At 41.5% G+C, this 22,539-nt stretch overlaps 1 protein-coding gene and 1 long non-coding RNA gene across 8 annotated transcripts in view; one reads left to right on the top strand and one right to left on the bottom strand.

The window, feature by feature from the left end:
• ZCCHC14 (zinc finger CCHC-type containing 14) overlaps positions 1-22,539 on the bottom strand; it is a 77,866-nt gene that overhangs the window by 11,726 nt on the left and 43,601 nt on the right. For 6 of the 7 annotated variants that reach the window (XR_006741838.1, XR_004988475.2, XM_036440673.2 and 3 more), the window contains exons 3-7: positions 20,652-20,725; positions 10,209-10,280; positions 2,117-2,226; positions 584-678; positions 447-501 (exon numbers count right to left, since the gene is read on the bottom strand). Coding sequence is in view for 5 of the 7 variants with exons in the window: in XM_036440673.2 (XP_036296566.1) it covers positions 447-501; positions 584-678; positions 2,117-2,226; positions 10,209-10,280; positions 20,652-20,725 (406 nt within the window). In the remaining 2 variants the exon portion in view is untranslated. The remainder of the gene's footprint in view (positions 1-446; positions 502-583; positions 679-2,116; positions 2,227-10,208; positions 10,281-20,651; positions 20,726-22,539) is intronic. The other variant, XM_036440678.2, reaches the window with a different exon arrangement.
• LOC118720590 lies at positions 18,467-21,317 on the top strand. Its single transcript, XR_004988480.2, has 2 exons — positions 18,467-18,632; positions 21,152-21,317. It is a non-coding gene; the product is annotated as an uncharacterized LOC118720590 (long non-coding RNA).

Genomic DNA, 22,539 nt, shown 5'->3' with positions numbered 1-22,539 from the left:
GCTTCCTAGAATGAGCAGGGCCTACAAACTCGCACTTAGTAGGGGTCCTTGGGAATTCCAATTCCAGTTGCTTAGAGAACACTTTTTTTTTTTTTAGAAATCTTAAATTGGATTCTCTCTATACAATTCTTCTCTCAACATTTAAACTAAGATTAAGAATGACTGATTTACAAACAACCAAAAGCACAACGCTGATTTAAAAGGTGTTGGTTAGCCAGCCAGTGCTCAGCATTTGAGCACTGACCCAGGAACCAAGAGGTCACCTGTTCGGTTCTCGGTCAGGGAACATGACCAGGTTCCGGCTTGATCCCCAGTAGGGGGCATATAGGAGGCAGTGGATCAATGATGTTTCTCTCTAATTGATGCTTCTATCTCTATCCTTCTCTCTAAAAATCAATAAAAACAATAGAAAAGAAAAGGTCTTGGTTACATGGTAGAAGTCTCACCTTCCAGACACGCCCATCATGGTACCAACTTTAGAAAGGGAAAGGTTGCCAGGACCTGTGAGTTAAAATAAATATCATAAAATTTACAGACAATAAAAATATTCTCACTTTTATTTAATCCCATTTTACAAACTCACTTGGACTTTGAAGCTGTTGGGTGGGAGATGAAGTGCTGAAAAATTTCTTAACATGGTCATTTTTCAGTACGTGAGAAGGTAATGAAGCCAAATACCTAAAAATTAAACCAAGGAGCTTATCAGTATTAAAATGATATTACCACAGACTGGGAGAAAAATTTCAATTCCCAATTAAGAAAAATACATATATATTCATCTAGATTTAATTCAATTTAATCCTATTATGATTCATAGTTTCCCCATGCCCCTTTTCCTTGTATGCTATTACACGGTATGACCAAGTCTTTCAGGGCCTGATGAGCTATAACGTGACCACAGCCAGTGGCATCACAATCACCAGGAACTTGCAGCCACTGTACTGCCACTAGGTCTCAGGCGCTAAGATGTCAGGTCTCATTCTGGAGATCAGGCAGCAGGCCTGCCCCTCCCTGCACAGTTACAAAACCAGAACGCTAGGTCAGGATCCAGGATCCAGAGACACCTGGTCCAGGAGACTTTTTGTTAGACCCTGGAACAGTCTGAACTTTCCACTATAGAGCAGAAATATTAATCAGATATAATTTTTTTAAATAAATCTTTATTGTTCATATTATTACAAATGTTCCTCTTCCCCCCCCCCCTCCGTTGCTCTCCTCCACCAGGTTCCCACCCCACCCTCTGCCCTTTCCCCACCTCCCATTGTCCTCATCCATAGGTGCACAGTCTATGTTCAGTCTCTTCCCACACACCCCTTTCCCCTTTTCCCTAAGAATCGTCAGTTCATTCCCCTTCTATACCTCTGTAATCAGATATAATTTTATCAGACTGTTAAAATTACATTAAAGAGGAGCATATACTAGTACATTGATTTTTTATTTATTGATTGATTTTATAGAGAGAGAGGAGAGGAGGGAAGGAGGGAGGGAGAGGAAAGGTGGGAAGAAGAGAAACATCAATTTGTTTCACGTATTTATGCATTCATTGGTTGCTTCTTGTATGTGCCCTGACTAGGGGATTGAACCTGTAACCTTGATATGTCAGGACAATGCTCTAGCCAACTGAGCCACCCAGCCAGGGTGAAATTCCTTTGCTCATATTCTCAAAATCACAACTAGGTTATTAAGAGTCTTTGAACTGCCCATAACTGATGAATATCCCTAGAAACAAAGTAGAAATTAAAACCATCCAGAGTAACCCTAACTGGTTTGGCTCAGTGGATAGAGCGTCCACCTGCGGATTGAAAGGTCCTAGGTTCAATTCCAGTCAAGGGCATGTACTTTGGTTGTGGGCACATCCACAGAGTGGGTGTGTAGGAGGCAGCTGATTGAAGCTTCTCTCTCATCTCATCAATGTTTCTAATTCTCTGTAAAAATCAATAAAATATAACTAAAATAAAATAAAACCATCCAGAGTAATGTACTAGTATAACCTCAAGAGCTGCTCAGATGAACAGGCAGCTCATGTCTGGAACCGCCCAGCCTGCCCACACTGCAGAGGGCAGTCACCACCAGAAGGGCTGCTCCCTATGGCCCCGGGGTGGGGTGAAGAGCATACCTCAGGTCCGCTTCCAGATCCATGTGGTTTCGCTCTACATAAAACGAATCTGGGCCAGCTAAGCAAGGAATGAATTTCTCCAAATTTTCTTCAGGGTATAGCTGAGATAACTGAAAGAAATAAAAAAGCTTTAGGAAGTATGTCAAAGTTCATTTTAAAACCAAAATTCTTCCATATAAGAAAACACTTGGGTAGGTATTAGATGGTGATATCTGCTGGTATGATACAAAGTACTCTTCTATTAGCTCCTGGGGATGTAGAAAACCACAAAAGAACATCACACTCCCACCATACCATCAAGAAAAGGCTTGGTATTCTGCACATAGTACCTTCCCTTGAGCCCAGCAGAGAGCTGAATTGCAAGGTCACTACCTGAACTGATTTTCAAGAGGATCCATTCCTCTGAGGAGAGACGAAACACTGAACTGTCAGCTGTGGCAGAGCACTAGGAGGAGGTGGCTGCCGTATAAGCAGATAGAAGAGATTGGCCAAGATGGACACATTCCCACAAGCTAAGTGTGACATCCATCAGCCAGGAGCTCAGACACAGAGGAGTGTGCCTTCACTTCCAAGCTCTTTTCTATTTTTTAAAAAAATATATTTTATTGATTTTGTACAGAGAGGAAGGGAGAGAGATAGAGTTAGAAACATCGATGAGAGATAGACATCGATCAGCTGCCTCCTGCACACCCCCCACAGGAGATATGGCCGCAACCAAGGTACATGCCCCTGACCGGAATTGAACCCGGGACCTTTCAGTCCCCAAGCCAACGCTCTATCCATTGAGCCAAACCGGTCTTGGCTTTTTTTTTTTTTTTTAAGTAAATCTTTATTGTTCATATTATTACAAATATTCCTCTTTCCGCCCCCCCTCCATTGCTCTCCTCCACCAGGTTCCCACCCCACCCTCTGCCCTTTCCCCACCCCCCATTGTCCTCATCCATAGGTGCACAGTTTATGTTCAGTCTCTTCTCACATCCCCCTCTCCCCTTTTCCCCAAGATCATCAGTTCACTCCCCTTCCATACCTCTGATTCTTTTTTTTTTTTTTTTTTTTTTTTAAATATATTTTATTGATTTTTCACAGAGAGGAAGAGAGAGGGATAGAGAGTTAGAAACATCAATGAGAGAGAATCATTGATCAGCTGCCTCTTGCACACCCCCTACTGGGGATGTGCCCACAACCAAGGTACATGCCCTTGACCAGAATCGAACCCGGGACCTTTCAGTCCCCAGGCCGACGCTCTATCCACTGAGCCAAACTGGTCCCGGCCATACCTCTGATTCTATTATATTCAACAGTTAATATTGTTCATCAGATTTTTTTTTAATTCCCTTGGTTTTTAGATTCACTTATTGATAGTTACGTATTTGTTGTTCATAATTTTTATCTTTATTTACTTTCTCTTCCAAAAGAACCCCTTTCAGCAATTCATATAATTCTGGTTTGGTGGTGATGAACTCCTTTAGCTTTTTTTTTTTTTTTTATTAGTGAAGCTCTTTATCTGGCCTTAGATTCTGAGCGATAGCTTTGCTGGATAGATTATTTTTGGCTGTAGGTTCTTGCTATTCATCACCTTGAATATTTCTTGCCATTCCTGTCTGGCCTGCATGGTTTCTGTTGAGAAATCAGCTGACAATCGTATAGGTGCTCCTTTATAGGTAACTACCTGCTTTGCTTTTACTGCTTTTAATATTTTCTCTTTGTCTTTTGCTCTTGAAATTTTAATTATGATTTGTCTTGGTGTGGTCTTCTTTGGATTCCTTTTGTTTGGAGTTCTGTGTGCTTCCTGGACTTGTAAGTCTATTTCTTTCACCAGGTGGGGGAAGTTTTCTGTCACTATTTCTTCCAGTATGTTTTTTGTATCTTGGTCTCTCTCATCTTCTGGGACCCCCATAATTCTGATGTTGGTTCGCTTGAAGTTGTCCCAGAGGTTTCTTACATTTTCTTCAATTTTCTGGATTCTCTTGACTTCTTGCTTCTGCGGAGGAGTGTCTTTTGGTTCTTTATGTTCCAAATCTTTGACTTGATTCTTGCGATCTTCCATTCTGTTTTTAGGACTCTGTATAATATTTTTTATTTCAGACAATGTATTCTTTGTTTCATGTTGATCCCTTATTATTTCTTGTTGATCCCTTATTATTTCTTGTTGATCCCTTATTTTTTCTAGTTGATCCCTTTTCATATCCTCATAGGTCTCGTTTATTTTATCAGCCTTTTCTAGGAGATTCTTGAACAACCTTATAAGTGTGGTTTTGAACTATAAATGAAGTCGCTTTTTGTCCTCCATTTCTTTCATTTGTGATCTATTTCGTTGTCTTGGCATTTTCGCTGCTTCCCTGATGGGGCGGAGTTTCAGGGTGGAGCCTACAGGCTTGGCTTCCATCAGCCACATCCTATGCAGTTTCTGAGTCTCAGTAATCCCCAGGGTCCTTCAGTACTCGCTGCAAGCACCTCTGAGAGAAAGGTGTCCTCGATTTTCGCCTGCTACCAGTGTAGGCTCTCCCCCAATGAGCCCGGAACTGGGGTTCAGTTCATTTGTAAGTGGGATTGGAGGTGGCGTTCAGAGCAGTCTGGAGCCCATCTCCTTCCTGCCAGGGCAATCCCACGGCACAGCCAACCGTCCCTTCTCTGCGCACAATGTGCGCGCCGCTGGGACCTCCTTTCGCCGCTCCCCCGGGGTTCCGCCTTATAGCCCAGCTCCCTCTGTTTGAGCCTGGGTCCCCGGGGTCTGGCCTAGAACTGGGGTTCAGAGGAGTCGGAACTGAGGCCCAGCACAGTCCGGAGCCTTTGTCTCCTTCCCGCCAGGCCAATCTGGCAGAAGAGTCAACAGTCCGTCCTCTGCGCACAATGTGCACGCCTCCGGGACTGCCTCTCCGCGTGCGCCGCGTGTCTCCGTACCTTGGGCTTTTACAGCTCCTCCACTCTTCCTTCTGGTTTTTTCCTTGCTTCTTGTTGTAGAATTTCCAGTCAGTTGACTTTCCTGTAATTCTGGGTAAGGTCCATTTTATATTTTAGTTGTATTTTATTGAAATTGTTGTGTTAGGCTGTGGCTAGGAGTTTACCTGTGCAGCCATCTTGGATTCTCCCTTCTAGGTTGAGTCTTGACAGATTAAGAGATTCTCAAGCTCTCTTCTATAGGCAGGAGACTGGAGAGCCTCCATAGGTGACACAGATGTGGGCTGGGTCCCCCTGGAGAACAGGGAGGAAACTATGTGCCTTTCCCTGGAGCCTTCAACCCAAGACGAAAAGCCCTTAAGCTGCTAGGGGAGGAACAAGACTGCTCCTGATCCCAGAGCCCAAGCAAAGACCCCAAGTTTCTAGGGAGGATGATGAAAAGATAAAGAATGCAACAAATTCCACAGGTTCATGAAAAGCAATACTTTCCTGCCTCGGGGCACAGTGTAGGAGTCCTCCTGGCACAGGCCACTGGCAAAGATACCTTGACTTGGAGGAAGGTAAAAGCAAAACACCTCTGGCCCGGAGGAAGGGGCCTACCTGGGTCAAGGATCCGGCAACATCACAAAGTGGAAGTCAAGAGAGAAACCAAGATGGCAGCATAGGGTAGACACCCGAATGCAGCCTATCACAACAAATTTGAATTTAGAACTGAAAAACGGGAAACATCATCCTGAAGCATCAGACGGCTGGCTGAGAGGAGGCTCTACCATATGGGAAGGAGAGAGAAGGCACGTTGAACCTCAGGAACTGTAAAGGTGCGGAGAACTGTGCGCACGAAAAGGCGGCTGCAGAGTTCACTGCCGGCTTGCTTTCGGAGCGTGGAGAGGGCGGGCCGGGCTCGCTGCTGGCTTACTCCCGGCGCATGGAGAGGGCGGACAGCTAATGCGCAGCTGCCTTTCTTGTTCGGGAGGAAAACAGAACCACCCTATTGCTCTGATAGACGGCCCCAGACAGGGAGAGGCCAGACTGTCAGGAAGTAGGCAGAGATCTCTCAGAGGTGTGTGAAGCCAGCGGCCATTACTGCGGGACTCAGAAACCAGACCCTCGTAGGGAGGAGCTGAATAAAGCTTGTCTGCACCACTCGAGACTCAGCCCCATCCAAGTGGAGCACAGAAGCCCTTCCAGTGGCTAGCTTTCTCATACATAGTGAATGGGACTCTCCTAGGGAGTGACAGACAGGAATCTAAAGCTTGTCTGCGCCTATACCAAAGAGGTGCACGTGTCTGTGCCACCCCGAGACTTCGCCCCATTCAAGCAAAATACAGAAACCCTCCTAGCTGAGACACTTCTGATCCTCACAGACAACTGGCTTGGAGATCAACACTTCCCAGTGATACCAACAACAAGCAAGGCTTAACAACAAGATTGCACACACAGTCCACAAAGGGCTATACCAAGACTGTCCACCTCAGGTAACTGGGGGGCTGACTCACTGAACCATATAGTACACTTTAGCACACAAAGCCACCCTACCAACTCAGGGAAGCTGTGAAAATGACTAGACAAGGAAACAGTTCACAAACAAAAGAAATGGAGGAAAAGAAGCGACTGGATATAGAGTTCAAAACCATGCTTATAAGGTTTTTCAAGAATTTCCTAGAAAAGGTTGATAAGACCTATGAGGATATGAAAAGGGATCAACTAGAAATAATAAGGGATCAATAAGAAATAAAGAATATATTTTCTGGCCGAGACCGGTTTGGCTCAATGGATAGAGCATCGGCTTGGGGACTGAAGGGACCTGGGTTCGATTCTGGTCGGGGGCATGTGCCTTGGTTGCGGGCATATTCCGGGTGGGAGGTGTGAGGGAGGCGGCTGATCGATGACTCTCTCTCGTCGATGTTTCTAGCTTTCTGTCTCTCTCCCTTCCTCTCTGTACAGAATCAATAAAATATATTAAAAAAAGAAAAAGAAAAAAAAGAATACATTTTCTGAAATAAAAAATAATATACAGAGTCCTAAAAACAGAATGGAAGATTGCAAGAATCAATTCAAAGATTTGGAACATAAAGAGCCAGAAGACACTCTTACGCAGAAGGAAGAAGACAAGAGAATCCAGAAAGTTGAAGATAATGTAAGAAACCTCTGGGACAACTTCAAGTGAAACAACATCAGAATTATGGGAGTCCCAGAAGATGAAAGAGAGCAAGATATCGAAAACATATTGAAAGAAATAGTGACAGAAAACTTCCCCCACCTGGTGAAAGAAATAGACTTACAAGTCCAGGAAGCACACAGAACTCCAAACAAAAGGAATCCAAAGAAGACCACACCAAGACACATCATAATTAAAATTCCAAGAGCAAAAGACAAAGAGAGAATATTAAAAGCAGCAAGAGCAAAGCAGGCAGTTACCTATAAAGGAGCACCCATACGACTGTCAGCTGATTTCTCAACAGAAACCATGCAGGCCAAACAGGAATGGCAAGAAATATTCAAGGTGATGAATAGCAAGAACCTACAGCCAAAAATAATCTATCCAGCAAAGCTATCGCTCAGAATCTAAGGCCAGATAAAGAGCTTCACTAATAAAAAAAAAAAAAAAAAGCTAAAGGAGTTTATCACCACCAAACCAGAATTATATGAATTGCTGAAAGGGGTTCTTTTGGAAGAGAAAGTAAATAAAGATAAAAATTATGAACAACAAATACGTAACTATCAACAAGTGAATCTAAAAACCAAGGGAATTAAAAAAAAATCTGATGAACAATATTAACTGTTGAATATAAAAGAATCAGAGGTATGGAAGGGGAGTGAACTGACGATTCTTGGGGAAAAGGGGAGAGGGGGATATGGGAAGAGACTGAACATAAACTGTGCACCTATGGATGAGGACAATGGGGGGTGGGGAAAGGGCAGAGGGTGGGGTGGGAACCTGGTGAAGGGGGTGAAAAAATGAGAAACATTTGTAATAATATGAACAATAAAGATTAAAATAATGATAATAATAATAAAAAATATTAAATAATGAAAAAGGCAAAACAAACAAAAACAAACAAACAAACAAACAAAAACAAAGTGGAAGTCAAGCTGCTGCTGGGGAATGAAGGGGCAGGGATGCCGAGAAAGCCCCTGCCAAAAGCCTTGTGCCTGGGCCTAAGGCTGGACCAGGAGGAGGGAGCACTCTCTTCCTCCTCCCCCAAGTCCATCAGCAGACAACAAGTAACAGCTGTCTCACGAGTGGGCTTGGGTTGGAGGGGTCAACAGAAGGGAGATCTCTCTGTGCCACAGCCACAGGAGACTCCTGAAAGCTGAGTACGAAGCAAGACCACAGAGAATAACCTTCCACACTCCAGGCCCCACTTGGGGCTCCCTCCCAGCAGCTATTTGCTGGAGAAACCTGAAGCCTGTGGTACACTGAAGATAACCATAGTAACAATAAAACTCAAACCTACACCTGACTGGATCAACTCGAGGATCCCACTGAGGGCCTGACAGAGCAGCAGCACTCCCATTTCCAGATATAACACTATTTCCCTCAGTGTCTGTATTTTTTAAACATGATTTCTAATAATCAAAAGAGAGAATAAAAACTTAGCAAGATAATTATCAGAATCATACTCAAAACCAACTCAAATACTGGAACTATCAGACAGAAACTTTAAAATAACTATATTAACATAATAAAACATTTAGTTAGAAAAACGTGCATGCAAAGCCTGGCTGGCATGGCTCAGTGGTTGAGCATCAACCTATGAACCAGGAGGTCACGGTTCAATTCCCAGTCAAGGGCACATGACCAGGTTGCAGACTCCAATCCCACTGTGGGGCATACATTGATTGGAGGTAGCCAATCAATGGTTCTCTCTCATCATTGATGTCTCCCCCTACCCCCCCCCCCCATTCCTCTCTGAAATCAATAAAAAATATATTTTTAAAAACATGAATAACTAGGAAACTTCAGCAGAGATATGGAAAGTTGATTAAAAGACATGTCAAATGGAAAGGCTGGGGGGGGGGGGGAGGCAAAAATAAATAAATAAATAAATAAATAAATAAAAAAAACAAAACAAGTAAAGTATGGTATCAGAGTTGAAGAATCCAACAGGTTCATTAGCAGTCTGGGCAGAACTGAGGAGTCATGTCAATTAACTGCAAGACAGAGGGCAATAGAAATTACCCAAACTGAAACAGTGCAGAGACTAAGAAAAACAAAAGCAACCTAGAGTTGTAGAGAACATCAAAGGTCCACATAAATGTAATAAAGTCCAGTAGAAGTGCAAGTGAGTGGGCAGAATATCTGAAGAGAAACGGACAAGATTTTTCCAAAATTAATGAAAGACAGCAAACCATATATCCAAGAATATGATCCACTGTAAACACCCAGACAAAAGACCAATTCAAGCAGAGTCAGCATCAGGAAACTGTTTTGTTTTGCCCATCCTCCCCCATTTTTTTAATTTTTTTTTTTAAACAAATGAGAGTTAGGCATAAAGAAGAGCTAGGCACAAAGTGTTATAAATGTTATAGAGGAAAAGTGAACTCCAGGGAGGATCAGTAATGCTAGAGAGCATGGCACTGTGGTGTTCTGTGTTTGACTGACCAAAAGGACAGGCAAAAATCAAACAGCCTCCTGTCCAAGCTTTTAAAATAGGATCCACCAAAGGTGTTTTTTCCTGTAGGATTATATCCTTGATTTTATAATGAAAGTATCAGATTTTGGAGACACTTCAGAGACTAGTAGCGTTAGGTAGGTAGGTAAGTACACATGTAAAGAGGTGTTTATTTAGTAGTGGAACTTTTTGTTCAAATGATATTTATTGCAGCAATTTAAAAATAGCAAAATCCAATGTGTAAAACAGGTAAAGGTGGGACTAGATGAAGCCTCTGACCACTGACCCACCCGTGCTTGCCTCTCCCTCAGCCTCCACGAAGAGCAACCAAACCAACACCCTTGGTCATGGTCTGCCTCAACTCATTCTTAACAACTAGAAGGAGCAGAGATTGTGGCACCGAGGACCATATGTTTATTGCCGTGCACCTGTCAGACACAGCCCTTGGACTGCCTCTGGGCAGGCACTGCGCTCACTGTGCTAGCTGAAGGAAGCTATCCACTGAAATCACTCAGCAGTACAATCAACCACAGGGGACGGAGCCTTCTCATTGTTAGAAGAGCCCTTAATCACCTTACCTTTGAAATAAATTCAGTCACTTCAGAGGAAGATTTGGTTACTGATGTTACTGAAGAGTCAGACCACAAGACCTTAAAAACAAACAAATGAACAAGCCTTAAAAACAGACACCACATATGCAATTCACAGCAGGTCTGTCCAGGCATCTTTGCTGGCGCAGGTGATGGGAACACAACAGGCCCTAGTGTGTTGTGCACCGTGTGAACCGGAGCATTTACATATCCCTTGACTTGTTGCAGAAAGAGCATTCACCCAGGTCCAAAGCTGAACTTTATGTTTTGTGCAATTACTCAAGCATGGAGTCTAAGGTTTGCTCCTTAAAGTTCTAGGAAGTCACTGATAATTACGACTTGATGCCAGTAAACATCAGCTTCAAGTGGACCTCCTCTTCTCAGGTCAGTGTACATGACTCTGAATGCAAGTCAACTAAGTTACCAGAAATCAACCCATGCGTCCACACAGTAAGTGCTTGTATGCACCCCTGCCCTCAGGAATCTCACAGAACTGGGGGCCCCACGGGAGCAAATCCATGACAGCAGGCCAGGGCATCAGCACTAAACAGCAGAGAAAAATCTTCCATGGTGGTAAGTGTAGGAAGAATTCAGAGAGGAAACCTCAGAGAAAGGCTTTCTGGAAGTTCTACAATGCCTGTTATGCCAAAGGCCTGACTATACATATGTGTTTTTTCCTTGCCTGCAGGTATGACAATGGGCAGTTTTATTTAATTACTTCCTAAGTGTCAGTCTCCCCAAATGGATTGTAGGCTCCTGGAGGAGAGGGCTGGGTCTTTTCTGTTTGTTTTCTCTCAGTATGTCTCACAATGCTTCCACCCACAGTGCTAAGTGCACAAGAGGGGAGGGGAATGGCACCTACAGACATCTCTGCATGAGAAAAGCATGAGATGAACTGGAATGGGAAAGTAAGAAGTATGCTAAAGGAATGGGACAAAGGGACAGAGTGAGATGTGAGGGAGGAAGGGGACAGAACAAGAAGGGTTAAACCATGAAATAGAAACTTTACCCTAAAATCCAGAAGCCACTGAAGGATTTCAAGTCAAGAAATAAAGTGATCAAATATATATAATATTTTTTTTCCTACTTAAAAAAATATTTTTATTGATTTTTAGAGAGAGAGGAAGGGAGAGAGACACATAGATGTAAGAGCAAAACATCAATGGGTTGCCTCCTGCATGCCCCCTGCCGGGGATATCAAGCCCACAACCCGGTCATGTGCCTGACTAAGAATCAAACTGGTGACCTTTCAGTGCACAGAATGACACCCAATCAATTGAGCCACATCAGCCAGGGCCCCAAATGAATTTTATTACCCCAAATAAAGTATTATTTTTATACTGATTTAGAGCAAACAGAGCTCATAAATACCAAAAACTTCTGCTCCCCCCACCGGCTCTCAACATGTATGCTGAGGGGCTCCTGTGGCCTGGAAGGACTGCCATCTCCCTTCTTGCCTGCTGACATTCACATTTTATTTCAGCAGTTGTCACACCACACAAAAATTACCAAGGCTTCTGTTTCATCAAGCTTCCACTAAATACAAGCTAACTGAGGAAAAGGACCATCTACTTTATCTTCGAATTTCCAACATCTTCAGAAATTCACCAGCAAGGCGAGCACTATAGTCTTTGAACAAACCAGCCTTGCCTCTAAAACCTGCCTACATTAAAATGAAAATATCTAAACCTTTTGTGTCTAAAATAATTAAATCTGCCTGGCCCGTGTTGCTCAATGATTGAATGTTGACCCATGAACCAAGAGTTCACTGGTTTGATTCCCAGCCTTGGTTTCGGGCTCAATCCCCAGTAATGGATGTGTGGGTGGGAGGCAGCCATTAATGTCTCTCTCTCATCAATGCTTCTATTCTCTCTCCCTCTAAATTCAATAAAAGTATATTTTAAAAAAAATAAAATCTTATGACAACATTAAAATGAAATTTGGTAGTGGTGTTGGAGAAAGTTGCTACCCACATAAAACACAAGTAACATCTATGATTAAAGATGAAAACTGTCTAGTCATCAGATGTTTTACTCAAAGCACTGTTGACATGTTGTGTTTTTCAAAGTAAAAGATGTGGAAAACTTTTTCCTTATAACTCTTACACTATGATAACAATCTGTTTCTAGTTTGAATCTCTTCTCTCTCTCCTTCCACATTCATATCACATGAACATGTCCTTACCAACTAAAACATGAAATTCAATACCCAAAAAGTAAGGGTAGCATGGACAGACCATTTTCTGTTCAAATAGACAATTTGTATCCTCAACAATGATGTATTATACTTTAACTGGGTACAACCATCTAAGGTTCTCTGCTCCTGATATGTTTTCCATTTGCTTCCAAAAGGAGCTGATAATTTCAACTGTGGGCAGACAGAAAGTAAGGACCAGAAACAAGCACTCAATTCCATGCTGAGCCCAGCACCACTGTGTTCCACAGATGCAGAATTATTTCACCCTCATACCCTCTACCTCTGCCTCCCTCGCTTACCCATTCCCTTGAACAAGGTGAAGAGACAGGCCACAGAGGGACATGGATATGAGAAAAGCCTCACATCTCGCCACATGAGGCTCTTTAGCCCCTTGAGTGTGGCTCTTCCACAAAATATCACGGCCTGGGCGAGTCTATTTTGAAGAAGTGGCGTCAGAAGTTTAAGTTTAAAAAATTTGACTCTCCAAAGAAATTTCAATCGTTGTACTGTTGATATTTGGCTCTTTTGACTAATGAGTTTGCCGACCACTGTGCTAGAGAGATGCATGCCCCATCAAACACAAGGTGGCATCAATTGTAAGCTGCCCCATTATTTTACATACCAAGAAAACATGTTACCAATCAAATTATGGCACATTTTCCTACCACTTACTCAGAGAGCTACTTAGCCTTACTGAGAGAGATTTAACACATCTTAAGCATACACAAAAAGCAAAATATGCACAAAATAGATATGTACTTAGGATTTCTTCACACTCAAGAATCTAATGCTTAGTCACTTTTCACCTCAGTTCACAATAGTACTGTTTTCCCACATGGCATCACACTCCAGAGCATGTGGAGTAACATTTTCTTTGTCCACACAAAAATTCACCAAGCCAGAGGCCCCTGCCCACTGCTCATCCACATCCATAAGATAAGCGGGAGACTCAGTGCCACCACACCTATTCCCAGCTCTCTGAAAAGTCCCAAAGCAACCGCAAAGATGAGAAAAGCAGCCGAACTGGTTTGACTCAGTGGAGAGCATCAGCCTGTGGGCTGAAAGGCCCTAGGTTGGATTCCGGTCAAGGGCATGTACTTTGGTTGTGGACACACCCCCAGTAGGGGGTGTGCAAGAGGCAGCTGATCAATGATTCTCTCTCATCCCTCTCTCTTCCTCTCTGTAAAAAAATCATACACACACACACACACACACACACACACACACACAGTTGAGCAAAGCAGTGATATGGAAAGAGGCAGCTTGGAGAAAGCATAGACGATGCATGAAGAAAACTTATAAAAAGTTAAAACTATCATTAATAATATTCTCAGTGAAGTAAGAAGAAAGCATAGCCAAGGACAAGATGAAAAAAAGTCACAGAAAAAGTGTTTTTTGAAATTAAAAATAGAAGAGCAAAATTGAAAAATTCAATTGAAAAGATGGAAGATGAGATAATCTTTCATAAAGTAGATAAAACAAACAAACAAACAAACAAACAAACAAACAAAAAGTAAATGGGAAAGAAAATAAGAGTGGGGTGGAGCCAAAGGACCAGTCTTGAGGCCCAACATGCAGATAACAGGAATTCCAAACAAATTAGAAATAGAGAAAAATGCAACAGGAAATCAAAAGGAATGATTCAAGAATAGGTCCCCAAATGGATGGATGTTTTTAGACTGAAAGGAACACTGAACCTCAGCTTATGATGACCACGGACCTACACCCAAGCAAGTTTCTGAGAAATGTACTAAGAAAATCCTGAAAACGGCTGGAGACTGTAAAACAGGCCATAGTGCAGGATCAAGGCACCAAAACAGAGTACTGATTCCCAACAGCAACCCTGAAAGGTAATCAATAAGCAGTGCTTTCAAAGTCTTGAGGAAAACGATACAACTTAAAATGGTATTCTCAATGTCAGAGTGATAGTTCAGAGGCACTTCCAAAGAGACATGAAAAGTCTCATAAACTGTACCTCCCAAGTACCCTTTTTAAGAAGCAAGCAGATTAACTACTAACAAATACTAACTTAAGACAAAATCAAGAGCAGGAGAGGAGGAAAGAGCCTCTAGGTAATGATGAAAGGGGGATCATGATGAGCATGAGGGGATCATGATGAGCATGATGAGAGCTGTGTACAGGGCTGAAGACCTGGAGTCCAGGAGAAGCATAACCACAGCTCCAAAGATGAAACCGGGATACTGGACATTTCTCAACGAGGGGAATTTTAGACATCCAGGGAAAACCTTAGGGGTGAGGTCTTTTTGTTAAGTATTTGTCTCTGAGCAAAATAACAAATAAAAGGAAAACACAATGTAGGAATGGAAAAGTACTACCATATGGCTCCAGTCAACAATCTTCACATAGTCACACTAATTACCATTTAACTACTGAGACATACGAAAAGGAACAGTTCCCTGTGACTCCCGGCAATGTATGAAGGATTACTGGACTCTAAACTCTGCATATATGTGTGTGTGTATATATATCATGAAAACAAAAACTAAATTAAAAAAATAGTTGACAGGATTCATCTTTTGCTAATAGTGATAAAATATTCAGAACAGTTAAGACTGTTTTGAGATGACAAATTAAATTTTTACCCTGACTGGTGTTTCAGTGGCTAGAGCTTGGGCTTATACACCGGAGGATTGTGGTTTCGATTCCTTATTGCAGGTTAGATCCCTGGCCCCAGTTGGGGTTCAGGAGGCAACCAATAGATAAGTCAGTCTCACATGGATGTTTCTCCCTCTTCCCTTCCACTCTCTCTAAAAATCAATGGGAAAAAATTCTTGGGTGAGGATTATTTTAAAACAATTAAATTTTAAAGATACAGTACTAAAATAAATATAATGTCTAGGCTCTTAAGGAAAAATGGCAGAAAATGTTTTCTTTTTTGTTCAAAGCATTCTACAGTTCTTAAAAAAATAATAACAGTGTATTGATTTTAGAGAGGAAGGGAGAGGGAGAGAGAGAATCATCTATGTGAGGGCACAACATCAATGTGCTGACTCCTGCATGTCCTCTATCGGGGAATTGAACTAGAAACCTGGGCATGTGCCCTTGACCAGAATCAAACTGGCAACCTCCTGGTGCACAGGCTGACACCCAACCAACTGAGCCACACGGGCCAGGGGTCTATAGTTCTTTTTAAGTCAATAAAACTCTACAATCTAAAAGGTATTTCAAAGGTTTGTGTAGTCTTTTGATGTTTTTTCCTCCCTTTCATTCATATTTAATAACTAAGAAAACTTTTTTTAGTTTTAGTTATTCCAGTTTCTCAAAATGAATTTGAAAACGCCGGTAAAATGTGGACATTTCACATGTACAAAGTTAAATACTGATGTCATTCTAACTTGCTTTCTGTATACTGATTTGGTTTCCTCAGGAACCAGCAATTACAACTTCAGCAAAAACTAAACCTTCCATCTACATGGAAAAGAAGAAGAAATTCAAACTCCTGTTTGTAGTACATTTGTGTATCTTGAAACCATCTTGATCTGGGGTTATGTCTTCCTATAAAAGAGTAATCTTTAATTTGTATCCTGGAAAACAATGATACATGAAAATCAAAATTAGAGATAAACAAGGCTGGAAAATTGGTGGGGCAGAGAATCATTGAATCCTTTCTGAATAAATAAAAGCTTCCAGGGAAAAATATTTCATTGAGTCTTTCTATACTGTTAGCAACACATTGTTGAATCTCATCGAGGTATGGCAGACACTCTTAATAAGATTTTAAAAAATTGTTCTGGTCACAGTATAATAGCTAGTTATTTCCATATACAAAGGATAAGGACTATTTAATCTTCATTAGATTCTGTGGACAAAAGAAAATCTTAGCATGTTTTTTTTAAGTTTTATTAACTTATAACTGACAATGAACTACACATATTTTCTTATTTTTTTTTTAATAACCATATTTTATTTTTGTTAATCCTCACCTGAGGGTATTTTTCCCATTGATTTTTCAAAGAGAGTTGACAGGAGGGGAAGAGACAGAGAGAAACATGGATGTGAAAGAGAGACACGACTGGCTGCCCCTTGCTCGTGCCCCAACAGGGGCTGGGGATAGAGCCTGCAAATGAGGTACGTGCCCTGGACTGAAATCAAACTCACAACCCTTCAGTTCTCGGGCTGATGCTCTAAATTAGGGGTGTCGAACTCAATCAGAGAAGGGGCCAAAATCTAAAATCCAGCCTAAATCGCGGGCCGAATGGTTTACTGATCAGTCATAAACTGTCATTGTGATGGAAACGCAGCGGAGTGCAGTGATGACAGCGCGGTGCGGGCCACATTGCAAGGCCTGGCGGGACGGATTTGGCCCGCGGGCCTTGTGTTTGACACATGTGCTCTAAATAATGAGCAAACTAACTACAGCAGAACTTCACATATTTGAAGGGCACAATCTGATGCTCCAATCAATATAATGTACATATCCTTCACCCCCAAAAGTTTCCTACTGCCCCTTCCTAGGAAGCCACAGATCTGCTTTCTGTCACTGTGGTTTGCATTTTCTAGAATGCTATGTAAATGGACTCTTATTTTGTTTGGGGCGAGGTCTGGTTTCTTTCACACAGCATAACTGAGTTACATCCATATTGCTGAGTGTATCAAGTTTACTCTTTTTACTTTGAATAGTGCTCCATTGTATGAATATGATATAATAGTTTGTTTATCCATTCTCTTGTGAAGGGATATGTGGGGTGTTATAAATAAAGCTGCTATAAATATTCATATACAAATCTTTGCATGAACATATGCTTTCATTTTCTATGGATAGGTACTTAGGAGTGGAACTGATAGGTCATATTTTAGGAATATACTTAATTTTTTTTAAATGGCCAAATTATTTTCCAAAGTACTCACACCATTTTACTTTTCCATCTGCAGTGTAGCAGACTTCCAGTTCTTCCACATCCCTGTCAGCACTTGGTATGGTCAGTCTTTTTACTTTTAGTTATTCTAATATTCATCTAGTATCTTGTTGTGTTTTTTTTAAAATATGTTTTTATTGATTTTTAGAGAAAGAAGAAAAGAGAGGGATAGAGAGATAGAAGCATTCACGAGAGAGAAACAGCATTGATCAGTTGCTTCCTGCATGCCCCTACTGGGGATGGGCCCACAACCAGGGCAAGTGCCCTGACTGGAAATCAAACCGATGATCTCAGGTTCCTGGGTCAACGCTCAATCGCTCAATTGCTGAGCCACATTCCCCGAGCTACCTTGCTGTGGTTTTAATTGGTATTTTCCTAACTACGGTACTAATGATGCTGAACATCTGTTCATGTATGCTCTTTGCCATCCATACCATGTGCAGCATGAGATGAAGTGCAGGTTCAAATCTTTGTCTCATGTTTTATTGGATTGTTTTCTTATTATTGAGCTTGAGAGCTCTTTATGTATTTTGAATACAAATTATTTATCAGATATGTAATTTGCATCTATTTTCTCCTAGTCTGTGCCTTCCTTCTCTTTTCATTTTTTTAACAGTGCCTTTTGAAGAGCAAGTTTTAAATCTTGATGAAGTCTAACATATTTGTCTTTATTGATATTTTTGACATTGTATCAAAAAAAACCCTTTGCCTCATATAAATCACAAAGCTTTCTCCTATGCGTTCTTCTCAGATTTTTGTAGTTTTAGGTTTCACATTTAGGCCTGTAATAAAATTTAAGTTAATTTCTGTATAAGATGTGAGATTTGATCCAGGGTTAATTTTTTTTGTGTGTGTGTGCATGAAATATCTGTTTCAGAACCATTTGTTGAAAAAAAAAATCCTTTCTTCATTGAACTGTCTTTGAATCTTTGTCAAAAATCAATGGGCCACTTCCATCTGAGTCTAATTCTGAACTCTGTTCTGTTCTGATCAATGCCTCTACCCTTGCAGCAATGCTTCTGTGTCAGAATTCCTGTGGTGTAACAGTAACTCTTAAAACAAGGTACTGTGAGTTTCCCAATCTTTTTCTTTTTTTCCAAATTATTTTGAGTACTTATAGTTCTTCCCATATAAATTTTAGAATCAACTTGTTGATTTGTAAGATAGAAAAATATCTATTGGGACTTAATTTTTTTGGGGGAGTGGGGGTCATTAAAATGGAAAAAGTTTAAAGATATGTTGTCTTCTCATCCTGCAGCCCACCACTTCTCTCTCTATATAGAGCTATAGCATCTGATGACAGCTAGCTAGAGTGACCACAGTGAAACACAACCATAAAGTGGCTGCACTTTTCTTACAAGTGAATAATACATATCTGTATCCTACAAGCAGTTGCATAAAAGTAGAGGACAACTCACCAGCACACAATTTAAGCTGCACAAATTAATGGTGTGTTTTGTAAATAAGATAGTAATTAAAAAAAAATGTTGGTTATATCTTCCTTTTGTACCTTGAATACCATCCAACAAATGCACTCTGGACTGTAAATTCCTTTGGGCACAAGTTCCCACCTCAAAAGAATAGCTAGTTCGACTATACGAAGGATTTTCACTTTCCTAAACACACGAATACTTTTACCAGTTATCACATGAGGAAAAGTCAGCTTTTCAGACACTTCAGCTTAACCACTGGGGTAAGAATATCTAACCCTGTGTGACAGTCATCAGTGTCAGCTCCAAGCAATAGTTCCCAGGCTAGTGCCGCAGGCTCAGAGCTGTGACCGGCCTGAAGGCCAGTGACTCTAGGCTCCTGTTGGAGCTGTGCAGTTTGCTTTCAGAAGACTCAGACAAGGGTCCCCATCCCCGCCAGTCTGCTACTGCCTCCTCCTCCTGCTTATAATCCCCTCCTCCTCCGAGAACTCATGAGAGGCCAAGTGCCTATTCTGCCAAAGCTCATTTCTTCGGTGAGTAGCAGCAGGCAGTTGTGTTGTTTAGGATTTCTGCATCTTATGCTGCACAAGCCCAATTCCCTGCCACAAGTAAAAGGACTGAAGACAGGGGCAAATCAAAGCCCAATGATCAGATGGCCTGTGAGAGGGGCCAACCATCCCAGATCCGCCCTATGCTCAGCAGCTTCCCAAAAGGGTAGGCCCTGTGGAGGCAAATAATGATGGCAACAGCCCCTCAGGAAACACTAGACAGCAAAAGGCAGCGAGTAGAGGGAGGAGACAGCATGTCCAGGGTCTGGGGACTTGCTGGGCTCCTGATTCCTACTGGCCTGAATGACGCTGGGATTCCAAGGTTTACTGGCTTCCTGAGTTTGGGTGCTAGTCGCAAGCTTTAGCAAGCTCCCAAACTTCACATCTTTTCCATACATTTTGAAGACATTGGTAGCTTAACAATTGACCTTTACAATGCAGTACCTCTCAAATCAAAATTTTATCCTTTTAGTGGGAAAAGTATTTTCATGCAGCTACACTCTTTGAAAAACTAGTAAACTGCACATAATACACACACTAAATACTACACAGAAGCTTTTATTCCTCAGAACATTCTCCAACAATACAGGAAGCAGATTTTCCTTATCATTCAGTATTCAGGCACATGGTCAAAGGAGAACCTCACACAACATACTGGACAAGTAACAGAACCTCAGGGACATGGCCACCCAAATTCACTACCCAGCCTCTTCAATAGCTAAGTGGGAACAGAAACAGTTTGGGTCAACAAAACATAAGTAGTGTCTAGCACTGACTTGGAGGGTCTCTAATCGTAATACACAGTATGTCTCAATTTTCGCAATTCTCCACATAAGCCAACTTAGATAACCAACTACTACCAGCTGAGCATGTCAGTCTAGAGAGCAATCACCATATAGACCAAGAAGCTCTTGCCATCTAGTGGGTAGAGAGAAGAGTTTTTGTTTGCAGGCTTTTACTATATCCAGATCTTGTGCTGAGAGCTTTGAAAGGGCTGTCTCATTTCATTTCCCCCCAAACTACTCCTCCTTTTCCAACTGGAGATGTTAGGGCACAGAAGTTCAGCACTGTCCTCAGTCACGTGGCTGACAGGGATAGAACTGAACTGTTAACTCCAGGCTGTTCCAGAGCCCCAGCCCCTCCCCCTCATGGAGGCCACTGAGGTCAGGGAGTGAGTACCCCCTAGGCTGAAGGCCAACAAGCCCAGACCTGGAGATGGCCCACCCATAGGCCGAGTCCCAGCTTTCTATCTCCCATAGCACTAGCAATGTTTTGCAAAATGGCCTATTTTTTATTTAGATAAATAAAAGTATCAATTCATGGTAAATGTTCCCTCCTATCCCTCAGAGGAGAAAAGGGGAAAAAAACTTAGCATCTTACCTCAAAGGAACATTCAACATTTCTTTCATTTTTTTTGTGTGATAATCCCTTCAGGTCTATCTTTTCAACACTCACTGTAAAAGTAAAAAAAACACACACACAAAAACAACAAACAACAAACAAAATTATAAAAATGAAATAAAATCCTGAAGTACATATTACTTTAGCATTTAATATTTTAGCAATTTTCAAAGTAAGGCTTTCAATGCCCAACGCTGCTCAGTCTCTTCTGCGGTGTGTTCACCTGGAATGAGAAACTTAAGAGGAAGCAAAAAAGCTGTCACACTCAGGAATGGAAGGTGAATTTAAAAGTAAAGCAAGAAAAACAGGCAAAGAAATAAATACAAATCATAGAAAAGGAAGAGAACAGTGCTTGAAGAGAGAACATAAGTTTATTTGAATGCACACAAGTATGAACTAATTATAACTAAAGATTAGTTATGATCTGTTCCAATTTCTGAAAAACTAATGCTCAATGTTTTCCACTATTACTGTGTTAGACACAGCTGCCCAGAACCTCTCATTGGATCTTCTTGTCTCATCCTTTTCTGACAGGGCAAGGCTGGGGGTGAAAAGGGCAGCAGGTTAGGAGAAACAGTGAAGGTTCTTCATGCTGCCTCTAAAGAATTTTGAGAATTGTCATAGACTGGCTGCACAGACAGTGACCAAAAAAAAGACAAACTACCATTAAAGAAAGAGTTCTAAAGGCACCAGCCTCTTCATACCACCCTTTCACACACGTGTGCATTTTTTTTTATCCTCAAGAGTAAAATGATACATTAGAACACCTTTTTCCATTACTTTTACTCTTTCTGGAGGACATATGGTAGGGTTCTATAAGGATTTCTACAGGCCTTTCAATGGTCCAATAATTGTTACAATTCCTACAGATGTCCATGCTCCTGGTCTCCCACACCAATGTTTCCCAAAGTCTTCTCCAAGGAACACCAGTCCTGTGAGATGTTCAGAGTCACCCCTGAAAACCTTCATGGTCAAAAAATCTGGAGGAAAAATCTGCAAAACTCCTTGAAGATTGTCCATGACATCAGCAAATTAAAGGCTCTGAGAAGTCCCACAACAAATAAATCTTTTTATTAACAATTCCCCAGTATTTTTGGTCACAGAACTCTTTATTCCCCTAACATCCTAGAGAAAACGAACTGCTTTGTTCAACATGCTTTGGGGGAGGTTCTAACCCTGAACCACCCAATACTGTAGCCACTAACCACATGACCTTTTAAATTTGTATTAATCACAAGAATAGAATTAAAGTCTAATTCCTCAGTTGCACTGACCACATTGTGTCAACAGCCACCTGACAGAGAACATTCAGTCGTCACAGAGTTCTACTGGACAGCCCCGTCCTGAGCCAAGAGCTGGAAGACCGCAGGCTGCCCTCTGCTGGTTTGTGTAAATGGTTTTACTGGCACATAGCCACACTGTTTGCTTACATATAATCAATGGCCACAACAGAACTACCGTATGCCTTTGCAGAAAAAAATTTGCCAAGCCCTGCTCTACCCACATGTCTTATGAAGTTCCTGCTGTGGACCCGGTCCTATTGTAGGGGCTTGTAATAAACCAGTGAACAAGATAGATAGGTTCTTATACTCACAGATCACAAGAACTCACCTATCTTGTTCACTGGTATATTACGACCCTTCGCTTGCTAAGTTATTCTCTTGTAAGCCTCCCTAATTTTGTAAAGCGGCATCAGGATTGATATGCATATTGGAAGATAATAGAACCCCTTTGGTTTAGAGTGTTGTTAATTTAAAATAAGACCCTTATAGGAAGCAATTACTAAAAAAAAAATAAAAATAAGAGTACGTGTTCCCATTCTGGCAAAACAAAGAAAACACTACATTCAGAGGTTGTATAGCTCCTT

This window comes from Pipistrellus kuhlii, unplaced genomic scaffold (genome assembly GCF_014108245.1).
Source record: "Pipistrellus kuhlii isolate mPipKuh1 unplaced genomic scaffold, mPipKuh1.p scaffold_m20_p_17, whole genome shotgun sequence".
Taxonomy (NCBI): domain Eukaryota; kingdom Metazoa; phylum Chordata; class Mammalia; order Chiroptera; family Vespertilionidae; genus Pipistrellus; species Pipistrellus kuhlii.
Note: the sequence above shows the minus strand (reverse complement) of the source record. Positions and strands in the feature narration are given on the sequence as shown.